This window comes from Erithacus rubecula (genome assembly GCF_903797595.1).
Source record: "Erithacus rubecula genome assembly, chromosome: 10".
Taxonomy (NCBI): Eukaryota; Metazoa; Chordata; class Aves; order Passeriformes; family Muscicapidae; genus Erithacus; species Erithacus rubecula.
Window position 1 is genome coordinate 7,301,363 of NC_136662.1, and position 27,813 is coordinate 7,329,175.

General features: G+C 40.7%; 1 protein-coding gene across 2 annotated transcripts in view; it reads left to right on the forward strand.

Moving 5' to 3' along the window:
* The first annotated feature begins 619 nt into the window (after positions 1–619).
* The window catches only part of VAV3 (vav guanine nucleotide exchange factor 3), a 149,566-nt gene continuing 122,372 nt past the window's right edge, over positions 620–27,813 (forward strand). Inside the window, exon 1 of one of the 2 annotated variants that reach the window (XM_079313787.1) lies at positions 620–784. In XM_079313787.1, coding sequence (XP_079169913.1) covers positions 695–784 — 90 coding nt within the window. In that variant the 5' untranslated portion in view covers positions 620–694. Of the gene's footprint in view, positions 785–8,226; positions 8,521–27,813 lie in introns of those variants that run through there. The other variant, XM_079313786.1, reaches the window with a different exon arrangement.

Genomic DNA, 27,813 nt, shown 5'->3' on the forward strand with positions numbered 1-27,813 from the left:
AATTGCACCTTATCAGCTGTGCTCAAACACAGCGCATTTCACCACCCGGGTGGCTGGAACGTGCTTCTTTTCAGATGCCTTTTCAGATTCATGGCAGACTCTTTGCATATGCACCACCTGCAAACAAGAGCTCCGAGTGACTGCTGTCCATAGTTCTGAGGAAATGAATGTCACCGCTGGTGGAGTTAAAGGCACCGATTAACAGTGTAGTACCAATCATTCTCCATGATTCTGGATCACCACAAATCCTTGTATTATTACATAAAGTTAGTGTCAAACACATAGTGTTTATGGAAAAAAAAACTAAAACGCTTTGTTTCTATATGAGGATGATGTTGACAAACTAGTAGAGCAGATAAATTTGTAGAAAACCTGCCAATCACAAAACACTCCAAGAACAGCTTTCAGACAAGTTTAACCTATCTTGTATTCACTTAGACCCCCGACAGGGACCTCCATAAGGCCATGTGAATTCTGTTGGAGGAGGTTTGGGTTAGCATAACTGGCTAAGCTCTGGCTGACACACCCGGGAGCCATTAGTTTCCCCGGAGACTGAGGACCGGCCTTTGGGATGGCCGATGATTTGCCTTGCATCACTTCCTCAGGTGTTCTGCATCCCTCCAGGGCTCCTAAGCTTCCAGCCCGGTGCTTGGGCCTCCTGCCTGCTCAGCGTTGTTCCTGCTCCAGGGATTGCATGCCAGGACAGCTTCTCTGCTGCCAGACCTTTGCCTGCTTCTTGCCCACGCTTCGTCTGCCCTTTGGTGCCTCCCTGGGAACAAGAGAAGTAAGAGCCAGCAAATCGAGCACTGTAATTCCACCTGCGTTCATTTGTACATCCTATTTGTAAACCCAGCAGAGGAGGAAATGTAACACAGCAATTTGGGAACTGAATTGGTAGGAGCAACTCTCCCTTGGAGCAAGGGAAAGTATCTCTTTTGTGATTGCAGCATCAGATTCTGCTCCAGTTCATGCTGAGAGGATTTGCTGGGGTTGAATTTGTGCTGGTTATACTTGTGTCTTTCTGTTACTGGTAAAAAACCCCCCATATTTAGCATCAGTTTATCTAATTTGGATCTGAAGCCTTTTGATGTCATATAAGCATTTATTGCCATTAAAATTGTGCCTGGGGTATTGACATTTTCACTCTATTTTCTGAAATGGCCTTTTATGCAGGATAAGGGAAGTGCTGCAGTGTGGTGCACAGGTGGTTTAATTTCAGCTTTGTTTTCTTTGGTTGAACCTTGTCTGCAAGTTGCAGTGATTTAAGACTGCAGGAAACATGGAAGAATAAAAAATGGGAGGCAAGTTAAGTGATGTTTGGACACTGAATTTTCTCTCAGGTTTGCCTATTGGATCAGTCCTTTAGCAGACACTTCTGCAGTGCCTGGGGGTGGTTAGACTTTTGGCTTAGTGGACTAAAGTCTATATTGCCTTCACAAGCTTTTTAAGGCACGTTGTGTTTGTGTTCACTGTGCCTTCAATACAACCTGCATCCTAACAGAGAGTGTTTCTTCTTTACTATTGCATTCCAGAAGAACAATTTAACTTCTTTAGTGAGCTTTCTGGCAATCCTTCACTTTCTTGAGGATGAGATGGTGGCTCACAGAAAAAAAACCCCAGTTTTATAGATAGGTCAGAGTTAACTGTATGACACTTTTCTGGCAGTAAAGGATCTCCACTCCTATTTTAGCCCTGGTATAGCTTTTTTAGGAAAAATGGGGAGAGGGTGAAATAGTTTTGCAACTTGGGCTTGCCACATGGACCACTGACCTCAGCTAATATGACCTGAGCTGTAAATGCACCTTGCTACCAAAGCCACTTCTGTCTTCTCCACAGCAGTTTTATGCTCTTTTAAGATATAACATACCTGAAAATGAACTCCTAGAAACTCTTCAGTGTGGCTCTTTGTCTTTATTCAGATATTAGGAAGTCCAGTTTCCACTGCTGCATGAAGAGAGGCAGTTAGTCAATGAGGGCCATTCTTCTCTTCAGTTTTTTTTCAGAATAAATGCTCTTGGCACCTGGGGGAGTGATCCTAAAACTGATCCTGCAGAAATGGATGTATGCAACACTCAGAGGACGTCTGAGGATTCTTGTCCAAAGCTTGTGATGCTTTATTTTTCTGAAGGTGAAGGTTCCATGGCCCTTGTTACTTTAGTTTAGCACAGTTGTCCATGCTGCTGCAAATTCAATCCTAACATCCTGAATAAAGAGCCCCTTATCTCTTAAATCTCTGCTGATTTGCAGTGTTGGCCCAGCCTCATTAGACAAACAATAACCAGGTACACTCACTTATAAAAGGTTTAAAAAAGTAGGTAGCAGAATGTTCTGAAATATTCATGTTCTTTATTCTTGAGGTGAGACAAGTATGGGTTACTTTAGAGATGATGCTTCACTGCCTACTGAGTGTTTAGAAATATTTTGCCTGCTGAGTTCTCTAAAAATAAATTTGAATGTTCTGTTATTAAAATGTATTAATACTTTTGACTTGTAAGCATAAAAGACAACTTTTATTTACTGAACTTAGATTAGTATGTAAATACAGATTTAACATTGCAAATGGAAAACTGGAACAGTGTCTCAGATTTTGTGTGACTGCCCTATTTATTCTAGCAGTTAACACAGCATGAGACTAGAGGCTGCTAGTAAATTGTACCTTCAGGATATGAAAAATTCAATTGCCTAATAGCAGTAATTTTAAAATAAATATTCTATTAGTAATAGATTTACAAACATTACTCCAGATATTCTTTCACTGAGTATGTATTTCATGAATGGGACTTCTCAGTTTTTCCAAACATTAGGTAAATAGAGATTTTTTATTTTAATGTGAAGTTTTTTCTTGGTTTTCTATATATTCAGACCTCATCCAGTACATAGTATTTCCTGTAAGGGTCATACTTTGAGCAGTTGACCCCTTTTTTTTTCATGCAGGAAAATCTTTCTGGATTCTTGGTTCTGGATACTGAATAGATTATGAAAAAACATAAATGACCACTCCCCCATCTTTTCCTTGCTTTAGGGCTTGTGCCACTTTCTAGCTTTTCATATCTTGGTTGTATGCACTTGAACACCTTGGCTTCTGATAAAAATACCACTTTCTTGTCAGCTGACCCCACAGAATTATTTCTGTCAACACCTCTTCTGTCTTGAGAGAAGAGGGGAGTTTTTTCTATCCTGCAATCTGATTTGGGTTTGCCTTGAAATCCTCATCAGGTTGTTGAAAACAACCTGTGGAAGATGAGAAATGGAGATGAACATGGGGAAAGGGGTAAAAAACAGGAAGAAGGTTTCTAGTTTATTTACTATATCAAGTTGCTTGGATTCTTAGGAAGCCTTTTTGATATCTTGGTTAAAACACATAAAGCAGCACAGGACAATTTCCTTTCTTTTGCCTGCCCATAAGTGTTTTCCTTATCATAAATGCTATGGCTTCCCCCTGGCAGGAGGTGAGTGGCTGCCTGAGTCTGGCTTCCCTATTTTTCAGCACAAACATGTGGCACATCAACAGCTTTCTCCTTTTGTATGAATGCTTTTTAGAAAGATGAAACTTGGCCTTCTGGAAGTCAAATGTCCTATTTTAGTAATTCAGCATAGCATTCTGGATAGTAAAATGGGACAAATTTCTGTTAACTTCAGTAAAAAGGAGGTTTTTGTCAGGAGAGGTGAGCCAATGCCTTCAACTCTTAACTTGATTATTTGGTTGTTAGCTGTTAGAGATGGGCAATCTTTTTGAGTGCTTTAATGTCTTATTTTCACATTGGCTGTCTGGGTGGATCTTTCTTTGCAGCATCACTGATTTCTCAAATACTCAGATGCATTTTATGTATTCAGGCAATTTTTTGCTGAAAACGGTGTCTTGGTGTTTGTGTGGTGTATTAGCATTTAAAATTCAATTTATAACTACATATACATTGATCAATTATTTCTCTGGATCCTCCAAGTTTTTAATAAAAACTAAATTCAATACTGAGCTGCACACATCCTACTTTATTATTTCCTTGGTATAATTTTTCTTTTGTTTTCAATGCTTCATTTTGGTTTCAGATCATTTGTTTATAACTTCTTCCATGTTTGCTTGAAACAGTTATTTCAGTAAAACATAATGCTTTGCTGAAATTCAGGTGGTATTGCAGTGTAAGATAATAACACAAACAAATAATTAATAGGAATCAGGTAGTGCTGCTTTTTCACTTTCTGCTGCAAAGTTCCCAAAGTAATTCAGAAACTGGAGCCTGTAGCTATAGGATGCAGCCAGAGGGATCTGGAAGATCTTGGTCCATGCTGATACTCATGTGCAGCAGCAGCCAGAAATTACTGAATTCTGGTCAGCCATCCTACTGACATCTCACTTACTTGTACTGGAAGATAAGCAGGCTCCTTATGAAACCCTGCACCATCAGGAGCACAATGTGTGTCCAAATGTGAGAAAGACACAAGACTATGTTTTCACTTGCAGATAATATGAAACTCGGTTTTTTTACTCCTGGAATTGAGTGGGTTTAATGGGATGTGAACCCTGAGCATGGCTGGCTCAGCCAAGACTCTGGTGGACCTTTGGTACCCATGAATGAGGGCAGTTCTTTGCTTGTGCTTTCATCTCTTTCTGCCTGTAGCATTAAAAAATGCACTCCAGAGCAATCATCAGAAGGCAGGAAAACATCAAGCACCAGAACTGATGAATCCATTGGTAAAGGGAATAAGTAGGGAAAGGAAGTGAGGAGCTTCTCATTGGGAACAGATCTACCTTTTGTTATCCTTGTTTGGTACCTTGCACTAAGTGGATTTGTGCCTAGGGCTCAAGGCCACTTTTTTTATTTGCAAGAGTACCTGAAGGAGAGAGGATGTGTGTACATGTATTGATTTATTATTTTTTGTACTAATTTATTAATTTTCCCCAAGCTGAGGAACACAAGTAGTTTGGATGCAGCAACTGTGGTGACACCAGGAAGTAATTATTACAGGAAGCTTGCAAATATGTCCTTATTAAACAAATTGAGGCAGGTTGGTTTTGTTTGTTTTAAGTAAAGCAGCAAGAAAAGAATTGGAAAAGTGCCACCTTCATAGGAAACAGTACAGGATACAAGTTAAAAAAAAAAAAAAATTATTATGTCCACAGTAAGGAGACAGTTGTCTCCTGGAAGAAGAGAAAAACCATGCAAAACCTGGGAGTTTTGGGTCCCTTTAGGGGAAGAATTATCCTTCATACTTGCTGTTCTTTTAATACATATATTTGTTTTTGTCACTGCTTTATAGTATTTTGAAAGGGGAATGTATGTCTGAAAGTTCTCTTTATTGAAAATCCAAAGAAAAAACTGCATCAGCAAATGACTATTGATGTGTTTAAAAAAAAAAAAAAAAAAGTAGGTGATCTAGATTGAACATTGTGAAAATCTAAGTTGAGATCTGTCTGCCAGATCAGTCCTGGTGAAACTGTGGAAGATGGACTGAGGTGACTGTAAATCAGCCCCTCTTTCAATCCAGATACATCTGTGTGGTATGAGAAGAACAGCACAGAAATAGGACAAACTTCCAGTATATCTTTAGCAACTGGTTCATTGAAAGCACTTCATATTTGAGGCATAGATTTTTCTTTTTTTCTTTTTTTTTTTTAAATCTATTAATAGCAAGAAAAAAAAAAGGCTCATGTTAAAGTAGCTTTTGAACAGAAACAAGTTTTAGGATTGAAAGAAAAGTTGAACCCCTTCCAATAAATGACTGAGGACAATGTAGGAGGCTGAAGAAGGTTGTTGAAGAGTACTTTTGAGAGTAGGAAAGTGAATGTACAAATATTTCTGCCTTCTGCTGTACCAAGACTGCTGAGCATGAATTTTTGGCTTTGAATCCATTTGCTCTTTCCTTTCTGTCAAGCATGTAATTCTTTCAGAGAACTATTTTTCTGGAATTTTTATTGTTATATGGATTCCTCTCCATTTGGAGGAATGTTGCTCAGTTAATTACATGAGATACAGTAGAGAAACCAGTGTGTTTTCAGTGAAATTTGGTTCCAATATTCCACTGTAATGTCCTGTGACTTAGAAACAATTTAAAACTGCAGTATGTGTTTTTCAGATATTTAGAACTTCAACCATCACCTTTAAAGCATATGTATTATTTGGATGTAAATTTTGGATTAAGGAGTGTTGGATTGCTCCTATTAACCATGTAAAAAAAGATTAGATCGATTTGAACAACTAGCCTGAAGTGTTTTTCTTGCTATGTCTGAATCAGAACAGCACTCGTTTTTCTCTATCTCTGCAAAGGCATCCCAACTGTTTTTGTTGTTTCAGGGTGCTGTACCACCAATCCTGGCTGGAGGCAGCTGAAGTGGGAATGTGGATAATGTAGTGAAGATGGTTTTCTGCTTCTTTTATCTAGTTTGCTTTTCTGCTTTCAGCTTTTGCTTCAGTGTTATGGTTGTTGTCAGCCTGAGAGTGGATAGCTTGTGGGCACAACTGAATTCTTACTCACTTATCACTTCATACATGTCACAGATAAAAATATATTTCTATGAGAGTGTTTATGGTAGCTTTGATCAAACTGCTCTATGTTCATTTTGATGGATGATGATATCCAAATGATCACACTGCAAACTGTTAGTTTCAGTCCCTTTTGATTTAAACTAGGAATTAGATTCTCTAATTCTGCTTGGTTGCAAGCAGTCTGGTACTTTGATAGCATGTTTGTGTTGCCTTCTTCTCCAGCTGCTCAGGCATAAAACAACCAAATGCTGGCCTGAGGAGGCAGAGGTACCTGTTGCTGGTGAGCCAGTGTTTGCACTGAGGTTGTTAAACAGAGAATTCATATTTCCTGAGAAGTGGGAGCTGTGACTGCCCAGGTAGCCATGGAGCAGGAGGGACCTGCTGGCAAGGAGGCAACTCAACCTTATGTCAGACTCTCCCATGAAAGTTTATTTTACAGTTAAAGCTCAGCTGCATTGTCACCAGTCCTTTGGCATAAGGATTTTTTAATTTGTGCAAAACTGCTTGCTGCTAACTGGAGTTTGCATTCTGTAAAATGTCTCTGATATGTCAGGGAGGCTTTGTGAGCTCCTTCTGCATGGGTCAGTCTTTGTTTGCCAGCCAATAAGGCATGCAGAGGGCTGAAAGCTAAGCCAGGTGTTTGCACCTTTGTGCATCCCTAAGAGGGGAAACAAATGCCTTCCCTTGCACTTGTGCCTTCTAAGGAGCTAACAAGTCACACCTGCCTTTTCCCATCCCTGCTGGGCATTGCTACAGCTCTTACATATCATGGAGCTGGATCCTACATTTTGAGCCATGATTCTCTGTCTTTTTGGGTGCATGCAATTTAAAATGGTGAGCTGTTCTCTGCATGTTCTGCTGCCAGTGGCTGCTCAGGAAAATGCCTGGAATAGCAGACATATTGCCTGTTTCTAAAGAAAGGAAAAAAGTGAATTAGCATATTGACCTTATTGAAACATGCAAATCATTAGCTAGGCCTTGATTCTGAAATGAATTCCCATAATGTCTGTATTAATTCTTTCAGAAATTATTAAAAGGATTTGTGGGATTATTCTGAGCTCAGACAGCAATAAGTATCAGGGTTTTAACAGAGGAGGTGAGGAAACCAGCAATAGCTGTGGACTATCTTGAATAACCATGTTAATAGTACTTTGAGGGTTCTTTGGTTAAAAGAAAGTTTTAATACCTTTTAAAAATAATAGCTTTTGAGTTTTAGAGGATATTGTGAACTCTGGTGCTTGTGTTGTCTGGTTTTGCAGTTTGTCACACTTGGTAACTTAAAATCACTTACATTTTCTAAAATTTTAAGTTGTCTGAATGCCTGTTGGAAGTTATTACATATTCTTAAACATGATTTAAAGTGCAAATAAAATTGAAGCATTGCAAAGTACTTTAGGGGAGGAGAGAGGGAAAATCAGTGCTATGCCATGATGTGTTCTCTGTCGTTTCTAGAAGTCGCTGGGAGTTTCAGCTCGACCCTGTTCTGAGCGCTGTGCTGTTTGCTGAGCGAAAGGACAAAGGGCCGGCAGTCGGGCAGACCGTGCCATGGCGCTGCTGTCTGCACAGCCTGCCGGAGCTCGCCCGTGTGTCGCAGGTGCCGCGTTCATCCATTCACACGCCATGAGCGCTCGGGGCTGAGCCCTGCGGCGGGGCCGGGCTCGGGGCGGGCTCGGGGGGCGGTGCCGGGCCGTGCCGGGCCGTGCCGGGCCGGGCAGGGCGGTGGGAGCCGCGGAGCCGCCTCCCGGGGCGGGCCGGGCCGGGCCGGGCGGCAGCGCGGTGACGGGAGGGCGCAGCGGGGCCGCCGCGGCCGCAGCATCGCGGCGCGGTGGCGGGGATGGAGCCCTGGAAGCAGTGCGGGCAGTGGCTGATCAGCTGCAAGGTGCTGCCGCCCAACCACCGGGTGACCTGGGACACGGCGCAGGTCTTCGACCTGGCGCAGACCCTGCGCGACGGCGTCCTGCTGTGCCAGCTGCTCAACAACCTCCGCAGCCACTCCATCAACCTCAAGGAGATCAACCTGCGTCCTCAGATGTCCCAGGTGAGGCCGCGGTCCGTGCCGTGTCCGTGCGCTCCGCGCTGCGCTCAGGCTCTCTCGGCCGCTTTGCCGTGCGGCGCGGAGCGGGACCCGCGGTGCGGGATGTGCCCGCGGCTGCGGGGCGGTGAGATGAGCCGGGCCGGGCACTCGGGGCAGGGCTCGTCCCGCACCTTCCCTGCGCTCCGGCGTCCCGTCCCGGGCGCTGGGACAGGCGCAGCTGCAGCGCCGGGCTGGCGGCTGCGAACGCTGCGGGAGCGCTCGTCACCGCCGCGGGAGCCCCGGCCCGGCACTGAGGAGGAGCTCCGGCTGCAGTCCCAGGGCCAGCAGTTTAACATCTGTGCGCGTTACTGTTTAATGTGAGCGGGTTACAAATCAAACGACCTCTTGCTTTACTTTGTGGCTGCTCCTGGGGACGCGGGTGGAGGCCGAGGCAGGGCAGGGGCTGCGGGAAGCGGCGGGTGAAGAAGCCCTGATAGCGCCGGTCAGCCGCTCTTCCCAGCTTTTGGTGACTGACGGAGTTGAATGGAGAAGACTGATAATACTGAGAAATCCTGATCTTGATAGCTGATTGCCTGTGTAGTACTATTTTTTTTTTTTTTCAGGCCCTTTTATTTTTGGCTTTTAAAGTTGATACTTGGAACCATTATTTAATGCCTAAATCTAATTCTGTCCTGTTTTAAATGCAATTTTTAGTTTGGTCTGATGTTTTGTTACTGTGACTCATAAAGTTGGTTTCAGGTATCGAGATAAGATTATATTAATAATTCAAGAAGAGACTATATATACTTGACTTCCTGTCACTGCTTCATGCACACCTATGCCTCGGCAGAGATGGTGGCAGTCAAGCAGATGTTGTGTGGAAGGAAACTAACTTCTGACCCTGTCATATGTTTTAAAACATTGAGAAACAGACACACTGGAACATTTCAGTGTTGCGGTTCTCTTGATTTATAGTGATACAAGTTGCCATTCACATTTAGCATGCTAGCAAAAAGCAATAGAGTGAATTATACTAGTTTGTCTGTGTCTCTGTTTGCTTGTGAACCCAGTTATTTTTTCTTATTACTTCTTTCTTTTAGCTATGTCTTTTCAGCTATGTCTTGCTATCAAGGTGGCATTTAGTGGAAGCTCAGAGTGCAAAAAGCAAAAATATAGTTCAGCTAGTCAGAGTAAAAGCTCTGAGGCTCTTGCAGTAGATGTGAATGGTACAAAGGCTATCTCCGTGTACTTGAGAGCTCAAGTGCCTCCTTGAATGACATATGCTGAGGCAATACTTCATCTGAGTGATGGAGCACAAAGGGTGGGCTTCTCTGAGTGGTAGAAATTCAGTTTTTTCTCTGCACCGTTACAGCTTGTGACTTCCAGCACTTGCTAGACCAGAGCCTTGGTTTATATTAGGGTTTTTTTGTGCTTTTTTTTTAAATTTTTTTTTTATTTGCACTTCTCTGCCCTATACAGATTTTACCCTTTAAACAAGGGAAACTTGCTGGATCAAAATCTGGAATGGACAACTCTACAGAGTGTTGAATTTACTGGGAATGTTACCTTTGTGTTCTGCAAGTTCAAGATTTGGTGATCTTAGTGAGGTTCTGTGGGGTTTTTGGACAGCAGGCACCCTTTCTGCTGGAAGTGATCACTCAAATGTAAATTGCAAAAATTGTTGGAATTGAAATTCTGCTGGTTATTTGTAATTTGTGGCTGAGGCTGTAAAAAGCTTCTGGAGAAGTCTCCATGGCTTGAAGATAATTCAGTTGGTGAGATGTGCTTGGAGTTGTGCCCTAAGCTGTGAATTTTGTCTGAACAGTACTTGTCAATAAACTAACACTGCATCATAAAGTTGCTGTACCATAGGATCTTGGGGTCTTGTAGAAACACTAGGTAGCTCACCTTTCCTTGTGGGTAATGGGTTACAGGCACTAGAGGCAGAGCAGGACTGGCATGAGGATGGAAATTGACTTGGCCACTGACATGAGGATGGAAATTGTCTTGGCCACTGACTGCAGAGTCTGTCTCAAACTGCTGCTGTGCCTGTACTGCTTAACTGAACTGTTTGCACTTCATATGGCACTTATCCCTGATCTAGAACTGAGCTGCAGCTCCTGTACTCTCTGATCTGATGTTGTTTTCTTCCACTAAGTCTTAGAATGGGTCAGGGGACTCTCACTGCACAGTTTTTAATCAATACAGAGACTGAGAAGGGTGGATGAAGGTTTCATGAATGGGCCTCATTGAGGGCAGACTGTTTGATTTTGGCCTCGTCTCTTACTGCAGTTGATGTTTGTCAGGTCTTTTTCCATGAACCAAGTTTTCATGTCTTGGAGGCTGCTTACAAATGCAGCAGCTCCAAAGAACAGGAAGGTGAGAGGTGGTGCCTCAGGCACACCTGGGAGTAGGTGTCAGTCTTCTGATGTAAGTATAAAGTCTTTTCCATTTTGTTACATGTTTATTTTTTCAGAATAAATGTGGCGATCACACATCAGTGGTGCTGTCAGCTTTGCCTGGTAGTCCTTGGTAACCCCTTACAAGCCACATCAAAAGTGTGGTGGGATTGTGACTGATGCTGTGGTGCCAAGATGCTGCTTTTTGGTGGAGCCTGATTCAAACAGGAGCACTGTTGCTTTGCCAGGGCAGGAGTAGAAACTGAGATTGATGCTGAGCATTGCAACACAAACGTGCTTGACCAAAAGGCAGGGCTGTGTTTTATGGGCTGGTTACCACGGGGAACCACATGGCTTTGTCCCATCACCAGCCACACACCTTGTGCCTCAGCTGTTCTCCTGGGTGGGCTGTTTGTGTCTGAGATCTGTGGATTCTGCCCCTTTACCTTTTTGAAGATAAGGCCTGTGCAAGAGAGATGTCTCAGTGGGCTTTAGGCTGTAAAACATTGGGGCTTGAACCTTTGAATGCTGGATGTTTTCATCTGCATCACTGTATGTTTATGAAAATATGTATATTTGGTTAGAGGAAGTTGTCCTTTGAAGAACAGAAGCTGATTCACTCAGTTACACTTTCCAGAAAGTGAGCCTCAGATGTTAAAAGTATAAACCTTGCATATATAAAAGCTAAGCAGCATTGAGCCTTTCTCTTCTGGGTTGCCAGCTCAGTGCTGCTGGGCTCCTGTCTGAGAAGCTGATGTACCTTGGTGTGAGGTCCCCTGTGAAAAATTACAGATGGGCTTTGTATGAGGTTGGAAATTCAGGTTCAGGGACATGCATGTCCTGTTTTTTTATTTTTTTTTTTTTTCCACTTTGAGCAGAGCAGGAAAATGTTTATTCTATTAAGAGCTCTTGTGTTAAGTCTCAAACTCACTTTGCTGTTTGAACTCCCATGAGCTAACAACCTGAGTTACTTCAACCTGTGTGTGTGCCATCAGAAAATAAATGTAAGAGATGGATCAGGTAATAGTTTTGGCCTTTAACTGTAGGGGAGCCTGCCTGATTCACTTAGCATTGTGAAAGTGGTCTTATTGCAGGAACCAGACACTTAAACACTGTAGCTATAGGGAATGGAGCTGGAAGAGGGAATGTGCTAAATGAATAAGGGGGGTGTGCTGGTGTGCTCCCCTGAAGTGGAGCATCAGTCCCTGGTGACAGCGAGACAGAGGATGGAGCACTGAAGCTCAGAGTCTGTGTCATCAAAGCTGTTCACTGTAGTTATTCACTTGTCTCAGATGCTGCGTCTTGGCTAATGTAGGCTGGTGAAAGTAATAAAAATAGAAGTGATCCATAACAGAAAGTACTAATCCTAATGTTTAATCATCATCAGACATGAACTTAAGTAATTTATTACCAGAAATGTAAAACCTAAACCAATGGATTATGATGGATTTGCAGAAGATGTCATCTGTTTAATGCTTATCTTTTATCTTTAATACTTTGCAAGCTAGTTTTGAAATGGTTTTTGCAAGGCATTTAGTTAACTTGTGAGAGATTGCTAAACAGGAAAACAGCACTTAATGCAATACTGGCATGGGAGTTTACCTAAAGGGGATGTTGACATAGATTAAATATTAAAAATAACTATTTCCTATTATTCTAATAAAAATAAACGAAATATCCCTCAGTATTAAAAGTTCAAATACTTTCTAATTTTAGGGAGTTACTTTTTTTGGTGTGACCATATTGTCCAGAGGAAGTTGGTTATCTTTGTCATCCGTGCCGTATTTTGGTGTGGTGACAGAGCTTTTGTGCAGGAGTTTATTTTTCTTGGTTCCAGTGGTATCAGGTAGTCTCAGGATGTGGGTGTGCTGAGTGAGACAAACCTCTGTTTCCTCTGATCCTGCCTTTGGCTTGGAGCTTCCCAATTTCCCCCAGCTGACAGCCCTGATCTGCTGCCCCCAGTGCAGCCCCTCTCTGAGCTCCCTAAAGGTCTGTATGCTGTGTTTTCTTGTGTTAGGTGCTAGGAAGTGCCACAAAGATACATCTAGATTAATACAGTTTCTCTGAAACTGTAAAACCTCTTGGGCTTGAACAAGAGTTTAGAAACTGGTTCAGTTTTTGTCAGTGTAAAAACAAGAGATGTATTTAACTGCCCCGTGTTCTTGAATTATTTAAATCTGACTGTATATTCACATGCATTTAAAATAATTCAGTTATTTTAAAAATAACCTTTTAGCATTTCAAATGTGTTCAATCTCTTTGCTTGCTGGTACTTTGGTCCACTGAACATCTTCACCATGTTTAGCTTTATTTCTGTGATCAATTTAAATGAAAACTGTATTTCTATAAGACATATTATCCAGAAAAGGTATATTTATCCATGTGTAAGTTACACGTACATATGCATATCTTCTATGTGTTGGACTTGATCAAATATTTTGAGCAAATATTTGTTCAAAGCAAAACCTTAATATGACCTCTGTTTTGTTCTAAGAAAAGACTGATGAAAAAGTAGTGACCTGATTTTTCTAGGTAATTCTTCCTGCCTGAGGAAGGTGAAGAAAATAGCTCTTGAAAACTGATGTAATGATTTTAATTGTTCACATTGATTCTTTTTCTGTTGGGGGAAGGAAAACTGTAGTTGTACTCTATGGTAAAGCTTATTTTTATTAAATGCAGCATATGCACCTTGCCAAGAGGTGTCTCAAATGTTCCCTTCTGTACAAAATTTTGGTGTGCTGGCGGCTATGTAGTGCATTAATAGAAAATATTTGTGCTTTCTCACAGAGGCTGTAGCACCTGCCAGCAGTGGATGATATAAATTAATGTCTTTGTATGGCATGCTGCTATGTCATGTGGGAAAAGTCAAGTTTTTTTCTGAGCTTTGTCTGACAAAGGTGGAAGACCTGAGATAGTGGCAAGTTGAATGACTGCTCATGAAAATAAATCAAAAGGGTTAAAGAAGAGAGATATGTTTATAAAAGGTAAGAGGATATAATCAAGGGAAACAATATTAACTACAGAAAATGGTCATAAGAATTTAGGAAGCTGATTTGGAAAGAGCATCAGCAAGCAAGACACTTTAAGAATTTTGATATTTATAGCAAGATAAGTATAGAAAACCAATCTTGGATATGCTGTGTTATTCTTTAATGATAATGGCTTTAAAGGATACTGGCTTTATCAGGCCTGTGAGGTGCAGGAGGTTATTTGCCTGGCTGCAGCACTGCACATCAGGCTGGGTTAGCAGAAAACAGCAGCACAGTTTGTGCACTGGGGAGACAGAGGGTCTTGGATTTCTCACATGCATCTCTTTCCGCTCTCCTTTGAAGGTCAAAAGAGTTGATGAAGTCATAGTTGTAAAGGAAATACAGAGGGTAAGGAGAGAAAGGGCTGCAAGGAGAGAGAGAGACAAGGCAGCTGCTGGGGTGAGGAGCAGACCCTGCAGAGAGTGTGGTGCATCCAACCTGGCCATGCAAGGCAGCTGGCACTTCTGAGCCTGGCTGTGACTGGTGTGGGTTTTGGGGAGCTGGCATGGCTGAGCCTGGCTGTCACTGGTGTGGGTTTTGGGGAGCTGGCACTGCTGAGCCTGGCTGTCACTGGTGTGGGTTTTGGGGAGCTGGTGTGTCTGAGCCTGGCTGTGACTGGTGTGGGTTTTGGGGAGCAGGGTTGACTGGGAGCAGCACTGCAGGCTGCTGAGAGGCACAGGCACAAAGGGCTGCCAGAGTGGAATAGAGGAGACCCTTCTGCTGAGGCACTGTTGGCTCCCTGAGCAGCAGCTGACCCACAGGGGAATAGGACAAGTGGTGTGGCTGAAAGGAAAGCTGCTGGGGTGTGCTCCCCTCTGTGTGCTGCCACATGCCAGGAGAGAGGACAGCAACTCTCCAGACCCGAGTGTGTCACTGCCTGGAGCAGGCAGGGAAGTCCTGGCTTGTGCCCTGATTCTGTGGGTATCTGAGTACAGAAGAATATGTATTATTAGATCACTGACAGTTTTAATTTCTTTAAATTTTGCTTTATATAGAAGTGTCAGATTTTGAACTCATTTCCCCAATATTAAAGTTGTACCTCTAGGTCTTTAAAGACCAAACTGAACAAAACCCCCTATCAAAAACCTTGAATTTTTTCTTTTCCTTTCTGTTGCTGTGAAACAGCATTGCTGTACTTCCATTTCATTCCATAATTCTTCATATCAGTGTGTATTACTGCCTAACATTGCATTATTTCAGTATTTCAAAAATTCCATTTCACAGAGTTGAATTGATATGCAGTTTATCAAATGACTATTAATTTCTTCCCCTGCACTTTTTGGCATCATCTGTATCTACCTTTTCTTTCCTCTCATTTTGCATTGACAAGTCATGTTTAAGACTTGAGGCATTGTGAAATACGAGCTGTTTGCTAAGATTTATGATGTGTAAAATGCAATCTGAACTGACATCTGTACAGTAAGGCTTTGAATTTTTATATTTAAAAGAAAGATGTTCTCTCAGAGCTCAGTGAATGCAATTGGCTTCAGTTCACCACATTGTCAAGTGAGAATGTATCTTTTGGAAAAATATCGGTCAATAGCCCTTTCTGTCATCCTATACTAAATGTCAGTAGTGGATGTCTTGGTAACATGAAACACTGAAGCACTATTAGTAGGGTATTTGTTTCTTTGTATATTCATAAAATGAAACATTAGACACAAATTGCATACTATAAAGGTATTGTAGCAATTTGTATTAGAGCCACTCACATACTGTTTAAAATGCTCTTGCAGACCTACAGATATGGTTCAGTGGTTTTATATTACAATCCAAAATATTTTTTGCCTTTACCTTCATTCAGAATTTTATTTTATAATTGATTAATAGGTATTCAGTTCATCTGTCAGTACTTATTTTTTTTTGCTCATTCTATCCCTGAAATTTATTTGAAATCATAGATATTATAGATATTATATAGATTGCCTTGTAGAAACAAACAAAACAAACAAACAAAAAAACCAAAGCAAAACCAAAAAACCCCAAACAAACAAAGACACTGTTGCTATAATTAAATATTTTCTGAAAAAAAGTCCAACCAGCCCAAACCAAAAACACCCAACAAAGCAAGGCATTTTTTAAAGTGTAATTTTAACTGGCAAAGCTTAGCAGGACAAGATGATTTCCAAAATCCTTGGATATGCCCTTTAATCCTTGGTACCATCAAATTTACCTTTTTGTTTCTGAGTTGCATAATGGTATGTGCTATATATTCTATATTTAGGGTATTTTGTACCATTGCCTGTTCCTTCATTTACACTGTTTCTACATGGAAAGAAGCTTGAGAATCAACTAAAATAGACTGATTAGAACTTGGCCCCTAAAAAATGTTAATTGTCAATGCAGTCTGACTTCACTGTTGTGCAGGAAATTTGATGCGCTAAGAAATGAACATGTAATTTTGCTTGCACACACTTGAAACTAAGATACTGTAATAATTACAGCACCATTGTAGTTTGTATAAATCCTTGTGCTCTGCTTGCATGTTAGCAGCCAAGATTGGAGTTGTGCTTATGTGCTCCAGTGACTGACTTCAAATTCCCATCAACTACTGCCTTGTGTAGCAGTGGTGCCTTGTATCAGCTGATAAAAGGCCATGAGGGCCACGGTGTTTTCCCTCTGAATTGCTCAGGATCTATGAGTAAAGATGTCTGATTCCAGCACTGAGAAGGTTGAAGGCAGATGGAGAACCATGCCTTCTCTGCATTAATGTCCCCTCAGATTTTAGGTATCTCTGGATGGAGGTGTGGTGACAGCATAGTGCTACCACGTGTATTGTAACTTGAAGTGAACCCTCATTAATCCCACTTATCTCTGTAGGATTTAGATCAAGATTTGAATTTCTTTTTTTTTCTGGAAACTAAGTAGAGTGTAGGAAACACCAGAGAGAATAGTGAAACTATTGCTATTGCCTGTGGCATTTTTCACTCTCAAAATAGAAAGAGTGAGACTCCCTGAAGTGCCCTTGCAGGCTGCTGCTTATGGTCAGTTGATGAGTGGTTGGTTGAAAAGGGATTTCTGCCAAGCTTTTAAAACCTAACTTTTATATTGAGGCAGCTATTTTGAAAACCTCTTCATGCTGCTTTGTGGCTCAAGTTTTGCATTTCACAAATTGTGTGAAGATGTGTGCAGAAATATTTAGGTTTCATTTTGTCTTAATGGTTTACCCTCCGCGTATGCACACAGAGTGATGCAGGATGTCAGGCTGGATCACATTCTCTTCTTGAATTGGGAAGTTCTTATTTTTAAACATTGTTGACAAGTGTGATTTCCAACTTCGTTTTTCTCTGTTTGTTGTGGGTTTTTTTTTGTTTTTTTTGTTTTTTTTTTTTTTGCTGTATCCCAGAGGGCTTGTTTGGGATGAGTCTGTGTCCTCTTAGCAGTGTTTGGCTTGACTGAATTCTTAGAGCATTTCTAAAAGTGCAGAGCACATTAAACCCTATATGGTCTTTAGCAGGTGTGTAATGTCCTGAGGTTTTATGGGAGGCCTAAGCAGGGTTAACTTGAACAATTTTGTTTTGAGTTCTGCCTGTCCTGATCTTTTTCCCCATCACAGAGTGCAATGCACATTTACCCACCACCTTGCCTTGATGTTAATCACTACAAGTAGTCATGAGAAAGTTATTCAGGGTCTGTGTTCATTCAGTTTGTGTTTGTGGTTGGCAGCACTGAATATGGTGATGCATCTTCTCTGTGGATTGTGCTGAGGCCACTGGTTTCACTGCAAGTATGCTGAACAGATGGCACTCTTTGTAAAGCTGAGGTTTAACTCCACAATTGTTCCCAGCAATTCCCTCAAGCAATGTTGCTGGTTGGAAGGACTGTGCCTCAGAAAGTGCTGGTAGCCACTGGTGCAGGTTTTATGAAGCTCTATGGAGGTGACTCCTGTAATCCTATTGGAATGCCTCTATAACTGTGTCATAGCCCTATAGTTTACCTTCCTGTAAGGAAGGTAGATTGATATAAAATATATCATTTTATAAAATGATGAGCTGAGCTGACAGGCTTTGCTGTGATTTGTTTGTTAATGCAGAGTGGTGGGAGAGAGTGTGGATGCAGGGATAGCTGGGGTGGGCTGCACTCCATGAGAAGCTCACTGGAACATATTTCAAATTTGTGTGTCTTCCCAGCTATAATTGCTCAGATTCATAGACCTCTGGGGGAATCTGCTTAATTTAAACTATCTGCTTTCTCTTTTCTGAGAATGTAGGTTTTTGTAGCTTGGAAACCCCATAGTGCATCACGTTATTTCAAGAGCACAAGCTCTGGCAATATTAATGTAATGTGAATTATTCTCTAGTGTTAAAAGTACCTGCTATGAAGTAAAAAAAAAAAATTAAAAAATACATAATTTAAAAAAGAAATTATAAATTATTTGCCATGACCAATGGGAGAAATAGGAAAACAACAACTAATTAACAAGTCCTGAAACAAGAGGGGTGTTGTATTATGTAACCCTGTCTCTTAGCACACCTCACTAGAAATAGCATGAGGAGTGGATCCTTCCATCAGTATTACTGCAATAATTGTGAATGCTTGTGGCCTCTGCTTAGCAGCAAAGAAAGGCTTAGATTTTTTTTTTTTGGGGGGGGGGCAAAATTGTTGTCTTGGTGGGGTTTGTCTGTGTAGGTCTTCTAAAGGTAGTTGTTATATTAATTAAGGACTTGTTCTTTCTGGTGCAGAACCTGTGTCCATTTTCATGTAATAGAATGGCTTTTAAAAAATGCTTGTCCAAATTTGTGGCCCAAAATGCCACAAATATATTTTGCTAAGTGTTTAGGTTTGGAAATAACTCCTAAATGATGTATCTTTTACTCCAGTGAGAAACAAGTGATTTCATCCAATGTTGTGTCTAATCTAAAATTTGTGGTGAAGCAGTTCAGCAGGAAAATTAGCGCTGAAAATGCTTTCTTGGGAGATGTTGTTAAAACTATTTGGAATAGAAATATGATAGTATTCAGCTTTTCCTGTTTTGTGCTGGAGAGTATTAGAGTTTGACCTCAAAATCCAGTCTTTCAATAAAGTCATGTTAAAGTTTAATGAACTTAAAATGCCTTTCATCTTGATTTGAAAGAACAGTAGAAGTTGAACTGGTAAGGTTTCTGTAGTATATTTCATTTTCCTGATAGGTCTGCTGGTGTCAACCTTTTCCCAATCTTCCCTGTTTGTCATATTTTTCTACCTTGACTCAGGTGATTTGATCTCACCTATCAGAAACGCAGACTGCTCTGTGATTGATAAGAAGTGCTGCTTTGATGGGTCTGGGGTTTTAAACAGTATTAGCATTTCCCCACCTTTCCTTCTTGTCTATAATTCTCATTTGCTTTGACTCATCTGTTCTGCAGCTTGTTTGTGCTTGTGCTCTGTCCTCTCAAACTGGTCTGTATTACTTTCACCTTCTACATTTGCCTACCCCTCCCACTTGTGTTTTCTTTTCCTGCCAGTGCATCTGTTTCCTCTTTCACTTCTTTCCTGATGCTCTTTCTTCTGTCCAACTGTTTCCCCTGGGCTGTTGTCTTCACTGTTCTGTTGGCTCCATCCCTCTGCAGGGTGTCTGGATCTGTTTCCTCCATGGAGAGGAGCACGTCTCCTCCGGAAGCCGCACGGATGAGTGTGCTGGGCATCAGGGCTCTGTGGAAATTACACTTTTAGGACCAGTGAAAATGGGATTCAAGGGACCAGACAGCTTGACCAGCAATCTCATGTTTGGCTGTTTTAAACTGCTTTTCAGTGACTACTTGTTTGCTTTGTTTTTACCCGTTATTTAAAAAATATCTGCTGCATCCCTGTTGCAGTCAGAGCTTTGCAACATATGTGAGGGTGTCCCCAGAATTGCTTTTCTGCTTTGCTCCAGGTGACTGGGCAGATCACTCTGGTGGAGTGATGAGGATAAAAGCTAGTGCTGGCAGCCTGCAAGGTGGATCAGACTGGAAACTTGTTTTTTGAAAGGCAGCAGCACTTGATTCCTGCCCTTGTTGCCAACCTCTGGAGGCTTGTGCCACCACACCAGTGCTTAAGCAATATTATTCTGTGGTTGTGTCCTGAGGGAGCAGGTGGGGATGGCAATGGTGGTTATTTTTAACCACTTCTCAGATTGATTTTTCAAGGTTGCTTGCAAGGCAGAAACAGCCAGTCCTGCTAGCCAGCATGTTCATCCTGCATCTCCTTTGTGCTGGACATCAGTCTCAGTGGTTTCTGTGTCTTTCCAGTGAGTTCCACTCACTCTTCAGAGGCAATAGACATGATAATTGTATTTCTGCTTCCCAGACTGACTGTTTCCACTCCAAGTGAAACAACTGCTACACTGAGTATCTATTGTGAGATACAAGCTGCTACACAATGATATCCCTGAGGGCTTACCTTCACAGTGAATAGTTTATTTCTTCAGGTTTTCTGCAGTTTTGCTTGTTTGCTTCTGTAGATGGACACAGCCTTCACAAGCTTGGTGTGATTCAAGGAAGTTGCAGGCAGAGAACTGGATGATTCCCAGCTGGTTATTCCATGGAAATGGATGTGCTGTCAAAGCTCAGCAAGGCCAAGGCACCAGTGACCAGTAACTGTTCTGTCAGTGGTTACCTTTTGTCTTGGTTTGGACATTATTTCTCTGTTTGAAGCTGAAGCAGTTAACTGTTACTTTTTTTTTTTTTTTTTTTTAAGGTCATCATGGGACCAAATGATATTTTCTTCATGCAGTTCCTTAGTCTAATGGAGAACATATATTTGAAGAGTGATTATTGCCATACTTATCCCTTCATGCTGGCTGATGTTATGGTTTCATATAATTTGAAGTACTAGAGCAGCTTTAAACTATTTGTTTCACAATGAGATGCTGATGGAGAAGTTAATCCAGGTCAATGAGTTTTGTACTTTAGTATTGGATTTTAATCCAGGTCAGTGATTTTTTTTTTTACTTTGATATTGGATCTTTCATAACTTGTGAATAATTTGCCTCAGATACCCTTTCAGAACTGAAATATGCTGCTGTGAAGAAATGGCTTTTACTTAGTTTTCCATCATGCTTTCCTCAAAATTCTCATTGTAAGGTCTAGCCTGCTCTTTTATGCTTCCTTTAACTGTATATAATTGTGAGAATGACTTTAACTAGGGAAATTCCTTTTAAAATTTGTTCTACTCTAGTTTAGTCATATTCTTTTCCAACCATTATAATTTCTCCATATTTTCTTACCAGTTATTAGTGTCCCGAGTGGAAAATAAACTAGGGATCTTGAGTGGCTGTAGATTTCACTGGGAGGGCACACAAGCAGATAATTAGTTTGTGATGTTTTTTTTCTCTCCCTCAACTGCTGTGAAATGGGTGCGATATTTTTTTTTTAATAAAAAATTTAAGTCTGCATAACAGTAGTCACTGAAAAAAGAAGTGATTTCCATATTATTGTGTTAGGAGGTCCTTGGATTTCCTATGCATGTTCTTCTGTGTCCTCTACTGCATACAAGAAATTACTACATTTAGCAGAGTGTAACTTGACAGATAAGGAAATGGGACAATTTACTTTTTTTTGACAGCTGCAGAAAACTACCAAAATTAATCAGAAATCCCCTTGAGTAGCAAGGCCATGGGAGAGTTTGTCAGCGTGTGTGGAGGTGTTTGTGTCCTGATGGGGTGGCCTCTTGCTGGTAGCAGATCTGGACAGATTTTGGTAGAGCCATGAGTCACGTTCAGGGGATCAGTTTGGTCAGTTGTGTGTGGCACAGCTGTTTTCAGCCATGGAACAATGAGTCACAAACTTGTGAGTTTCCAGTCCTTGCTAAAGAAAATACCCACATAGCTGCTCTTGTGGTTTCATTTAGAAATAAGTGAGCTGTGCAAGAGTTAAATAATTAGACTGACTAGGTCAAGTACTGATTTTGAGAAGGGGCATGGTATTGTCACAAATGGAAAAATGTTTGTTTCTGAAAAAAGTGAACAGGATCTGAACACAAATATGTCTTGAATCTTATAGCCAGAAAATTAGTTGCAAGGGTCTATTCAAATTGTTTGGCTAATTATTCTCCTGTTCTTGTTTCTCATGGCCTCACTTATTCTGATCTGTTAAAAGGCTGTTGCTGGATACTTTTTCTGTCTAGTTGTGCACACTAAATTATCATCTTGCAACAAATCAAACAAGTTTGTCTTCAGCCACGTGGCCTCCATGCTGCTATTCTGTCTGTCTGATTAAAGGCACGAATCATCCTTGCAGTATTGCCATGTCCATTTTTCTGAAAATTGCGATTGTTCCTTCTCCAGTGCTGAGAACAGTCTCCATAGAGAAGCAGAGGAAGATCTGTTGTTGTTATAAATTCCCAGTTACAAATTGCATATATATTGATTTTGTTATTCTTTCCAATCTTGTCTCAATAAGCTATTATGCCTTTTAAGAGATAGTCACTAATCCAGGGTCAAACTGTGTTTTATGTAGATTTCATTTTATTTAGCTGATTAGTCTGTAGAGCAAAACATTACTAAACAAAACCAGACATAAAACTAGGTTTTCTAGACAAAATTTAGGCTTCCTAGACATTCTTACAGCTTAGCTCCAATGTTTGCATTTGATATGCTATTTTAAAAAATCACCTAAGGAGCCATTTGTGTTGGAATGATGTTCTCTGAGGCAATTAGTAAGCTGATGCTTGTTCAGAGGCCTGGAAGTATATTACAGCAGCTGCTTGTACTGCTTTTGTATGTGTTCTTTTGTATAATAATTAAAAAAAATATTTGCCTACAGCTCACAGGCAGATGCTTTCACTGTCCCTGTGTTAGGTTATATGTTTTCCTTTATCCATGCATCACTACCAAAACCAGTTATGGGTTACTGCTCAAGCAGAAATTTTTAGCTATGACAAGAGTGGCTGTTGATTTTTATGTAGATTTGTGTAAATAGCCAGTATCTTGCTGTGACTTTGGCATGCCTTTTTAAACTGAATGTTAATGATGATATTGCAATTAAGATAACAGGGGTGTATTTATACAACAGCTTAAATTGTGTTGTTGCTAAATTACTAATAACACTGCTGATAAATGACTAAATGTTTAATTAATTTGTTCTGCATGCATGACCATCTTAGATTTTAATAGGATTAATTTTATGAATAAAACAGGATCCAGCTCTTTTCACTAAGTTCAGAAGACCAGCAGAGCACTGAATGAGGACTTCCCAAATTAGTGGTTCTTGGGTTGCCTTGGTAGATTAGTTTTTCTGGTGGTGTTGTGTATGTTTCTTGTAAATTTAAGAGACATGAAAATACAAGCATGAAACTTACAGTAATCATTTACACATCCCTTCTTTCAGTAATGAAGGATACCTTTTGCAGGTGTTTTTAAAATGCTTCAAGAGATGTGCTTTTCATGAGGTCACCAATATGTGTGCAGTGCTGTTCTGAAGTCATTCAGCTGTGAGTCAGGAGCACAAAGACTGGGATGAGTTCTTCACTTTAAAATTATCCTTAACACAGTTCATCATCTGTGGACACTTGGAATAATGTGCCAAAACTCAAAACACTTCATATTTAATTATCAAAATTATTATTTTGGTGCAATGTTCTGTAGTTATCTTCCCAAGGTGGTTGTGTAGCAGGAGAGTGGAAACATCTGGTGGCAAAATACTTGTACTTGACAAGGTATTGGTGCCAGAGTGCCCTGGGGGGTTATTAAAGTGGGGTTTTATTAAAGGGGGACACCTTCTGCCCCATCTTCTGTGCTCTGAACAGCTACTCCTGGGCTCCATCAGCAGCCCACAAAAATACAAAATACTTTTGCAGCCTATATTGCAGGAACTGCCAAGGTACAGTAGCAGTAAAGCTTCTGCCAGTGTGGCCTGGGGGCCTCTTGCACTGCTGGAGGGTTTAGTCATTGTGGATCTGAGGCTTGGGGCTCAGTGGAGACAATGAGCTGCTCTGCACCTGGGGCTTCATGCTGCCCTTGTGAGAAGGAAACTGTCCTGTCATCTTTTACCATCTCCCATGGACTTCACCTGCTGAGGACTGAGCAACAGATCTTTTCACAATTATGCTGGATTCTTTACTGCACCTGCTTTCATACTGTTTATAATGAGCTGTTTGAAACAACCATCTATGTTATGGTTATTTAAGAACAGCTTTCTTAATTGGATTGCAGGAAAATATGATATTAGTATCTGAAGACTCAGCACATAGTATGGCTCAGTAATACAGGCTTCTCACTGGTGCTCACATACTCCATTTAAAACCCTGATTGTACTGCATCAAATGGCTCAGCAGACTGAGTTCAGATGATGCTAAATTATGCTTTGCTGCTCAGGTTTCAAAGTATTTGGTTTATTCACAATTTGATTATTTTAGGCTATTAACAAATACTCACTTGTGCTCTAGGATATTAATTTTTTTTTCTTTTCATATTTTAATAAATCTTCATTCTGTTCAGACCATGCTCATTATTGTTTTACTCTGTGAGATGCCAAACTGGCATCCTTTGAAATGAAGTTTTGGACCATTTCTTGGTGTACTTCAACTGTTACTGTGAGTATGATTTAGTTGTCACGTGAAATGGGACACATACAGAGGTGACAGATGAATTTCTGTGAGCATCCACTTACTTGCCTGTGCTGAAATGATCACAGCTGTTAGTTCATACTAGTGGAAGTAGGCATTTATGCAATTTTGACACATCTCCCACACAAATTTGGGTTGCCTTCAATGATGTGTTTCATTTTGGCAGACAGCTTGGAGTAGTGAATGCAGCCTTTTAGACAGTAAGTGCCTATGATGGTGTTCAACTGGAATGCTTTGTGTCAGCTTAACCTTTTTCTCTGTCAGCCTTCTTTAAGGGAGGAAGCCTACTGCAGATTCACAAGGACTCATCTGATTTTAAGTTGGTGGTGTAAATTAAGGTTCTAAAGCTTACCAATTCTTGTGTTATACTTCACTTGAATCCCTTAATTAGGAGGGTTGCATGTCACTGAACAAATCAAGTGCAGTTTGCCTAGCACTGGCTGGATTTCAGAGTGATATGGTGGAACACAGTTGTGGGTAAAAAGATGTTAGTGTCTACATTTTTAGATGTGTATTTTAACTGCCTTTTCCCTCAGAATTTGTGGAAGTTGAGAACTCTTAATGTTTTTGTGTCCTACTTATCACAGGAATTGCAGCTGTGGATCAAACCACAGTTGCATCTACTTCAGTATCTCATTATTGACATCCAGACCAGATTCTTCAGAACAGTAATCTGTTCCCATAGGTAGAAGTGGAGGATGTAGCACCCAAGGCATTTTGCAAAATGCATGTGCTGCAGCTTGTTTTTTGTGCCCCAGACATTCATTATGCTGTCATGCATTATGGCTCATTATGCCATTGCAGTCTGCTGCATAAGCCACAATACTCCACTGATGTCTAGTTGTGGTCTCCTATTTTAAAAAGGATGCAATAAAATGAGAAGTTCAGACAAGGGCAGTAGAGGCTTTTGATTATATTAAATGAGCAATAGAAAATGAAGAATTGGTCAGATTTTGGCAAGAGGCAAAGAGGGGGAGACTAAGAGAGAGGCCTGAAAAAAGAGAAATTATTTGCTGTCCTTTCCAATGTGGAAACAGAGTCCAATGGAAGTTCTAGGTAATGCTTTAGAGATGCCAACTGTATAGCACTCAGTGCAGGAAGGATGGCATTTGGTAGCAGGGCAATATGCTGAAGCTCCAGAAAACATCACAAGGTGTAAAAATGTAGTCAGTGCACTATACAACCACTGAGCTTTCACCTCCAATCCTGCAAATTTACTTTTGGAGTGTGTTTTCCATTCATGGCTATTCCCACTGGTTTGTGGTTTGGGCTTCTGGACTTATCTGTTCTACTTACTTGACTTGCAAACCTTGAGAAGTATTCTCTGAATATCTTGGAAACCCCTGTCCTTGCCACGGAGAGCATGGTCTAATAAACTGCAAACCTGAAGTGACACACCAGTAAAAATAGAACAGTGGATTTTTAAAATAGGTAATAGAGGACAGCAGCTTCATATTGGACAATTTGTAGAGAGCTGTACTTGCATCCATATGGTCTTGCTAGGAATTTATTCCATGACCTTAAGAGTTTGGAAAAGAATACACATATGCAATTCAAGAAAACATTTAAAGTATTGAATGAATCGTGCATGTTAGCACTAATGACTGTTAATAAGAATATTTTTCTTTCCTCATGGAAATCAGAAACCTAGTACATGATCTGTATCTGCTGATAAGAAATGGAAAAGCACAGGAGTTATTTGGGCTAGGTTCACCTTTAACAGGAACTGAAAACCCTGTGTAGGTCATCAGCACCCCCTTCCCCTCCCCTGTTGTGTTGAATTTCCATGCAGGATTCAGTGATGACAGCTTTTGAGAATTTTTTAGGTGCTTAGAAAATAACAGATTAATACATGCTAACTTAAAAATGCCCTTGAGCCCACACTGTAGGTGTTTGTAAAGGGGTTGCATAGCTGAGGTCCAGGTCTGGCTTGTGGGGTCTGTTCAGGGCACTGCAGCCACAAGTTATTCACAAAGGAGATCCAGCTCAGATGGTGAATTCAATGGTGCTGCCTTTAGGTGTGGGGTAGAAATAAGTGAAAAGGATTGTTTCTGTAATGGAGCTGGAATCAGGTGTGGATCCCCCAGTGAATTCTCTGCTTTTAGTCTATGTGGCAGCTTTTTGTCACACCTTAATAGGGCTCATCCCAAAGTTAATGTCCCTTGCACAGGCATAGGGGAGAGTAAGAAGTCTTCTCATGTTTTTGTGCTAACATTAGAGACTTTGTAAAAACCAGGCACAGTTATGAATAAAAGATATCAAGATACAATGGGAGCAGCTTTTTAGAGTGCCAAGCTAACAGATGTGTTGGGTGTTCTCTTTTGCACAGATGTGAAGATCTGTGTTTCATACTGTTGCTGTAAGGTTTTTCACGATTTCAATGTGAATGTAATTTTTGTTTTCTCTGGCTGTAAATGTGTTGAGAGCTAATTAGTTTGGGTTTTTCCATTCCTTTTGCTGTTTAAATGTATCAGTTGAGCTGGAGGCTTTAGGGTTCCCACCTATTCCTACAATAAGTTTAAATTCTTTAGGTAGGTATAGATTTCTTTAGGCACATGTATAAAGGTTTCTGACAATTGCTAATATTTCATCAACAAAGTTGAAATGTCATTGTTTAGAAAGCCTGTGTTGGGATCAATGACAATACATCCAAGTAGGAAATCAGTGTCCTTAGTAACTTTGCCATTTATATAAACAGTTTTCCATGTCACAATTGCAAATACACCTTATGGCACAGTGTCTGTCTTACTTTAAAAGGCAGTTTCATAAACAGTTTTGCCTAGAGCATTTTAGCACCAAAATTTTAACACATTATTTTCTTGTGTTGGGCTTTTATTTCATGTCTCATACAATGTAATTGTTAATGAGTCAAGTATTTAATTATTTCAGTGCTCTTTCCTTCTGGATCTCTCTTTAGTCTATTTTGATTTTTTTAAAGCTTTTCTTTTAATGTATATCTGTGCCTTTCCTGTTCCTTTTCCTGGGGTCCTCTCTTCATTTCCTTGTTGCTGTCTTCCTCCTATTCATGTTCTCCTTAGGACTATTTTCCATGTTCCCTTTGCCTTCCTTCTTTTTGCATTTGCTTGTAAAATACTCAGATCTTTCTCAGAAGACATTTTAGAGATGCAGTTTTGGTATATAAGACAAGGCTACTTATTTTAAAAGGTACCTAAGCACAGGAATTCCCTAGCTATTCTCTTTGTCCTTTACATGCTTAATACTGTGTTCCAGTTCCAGTTGCTGTTTTCTTGACAAGATACTGCAGAATAGATTAAGCTAAGTCTTGCTAGAGGGGAGCCAAGGGCTACTCTAAAAATTGCCCTGTGCAATTCTGAGGCACTGTCCTGGGTTCTCTCACTCTGTCT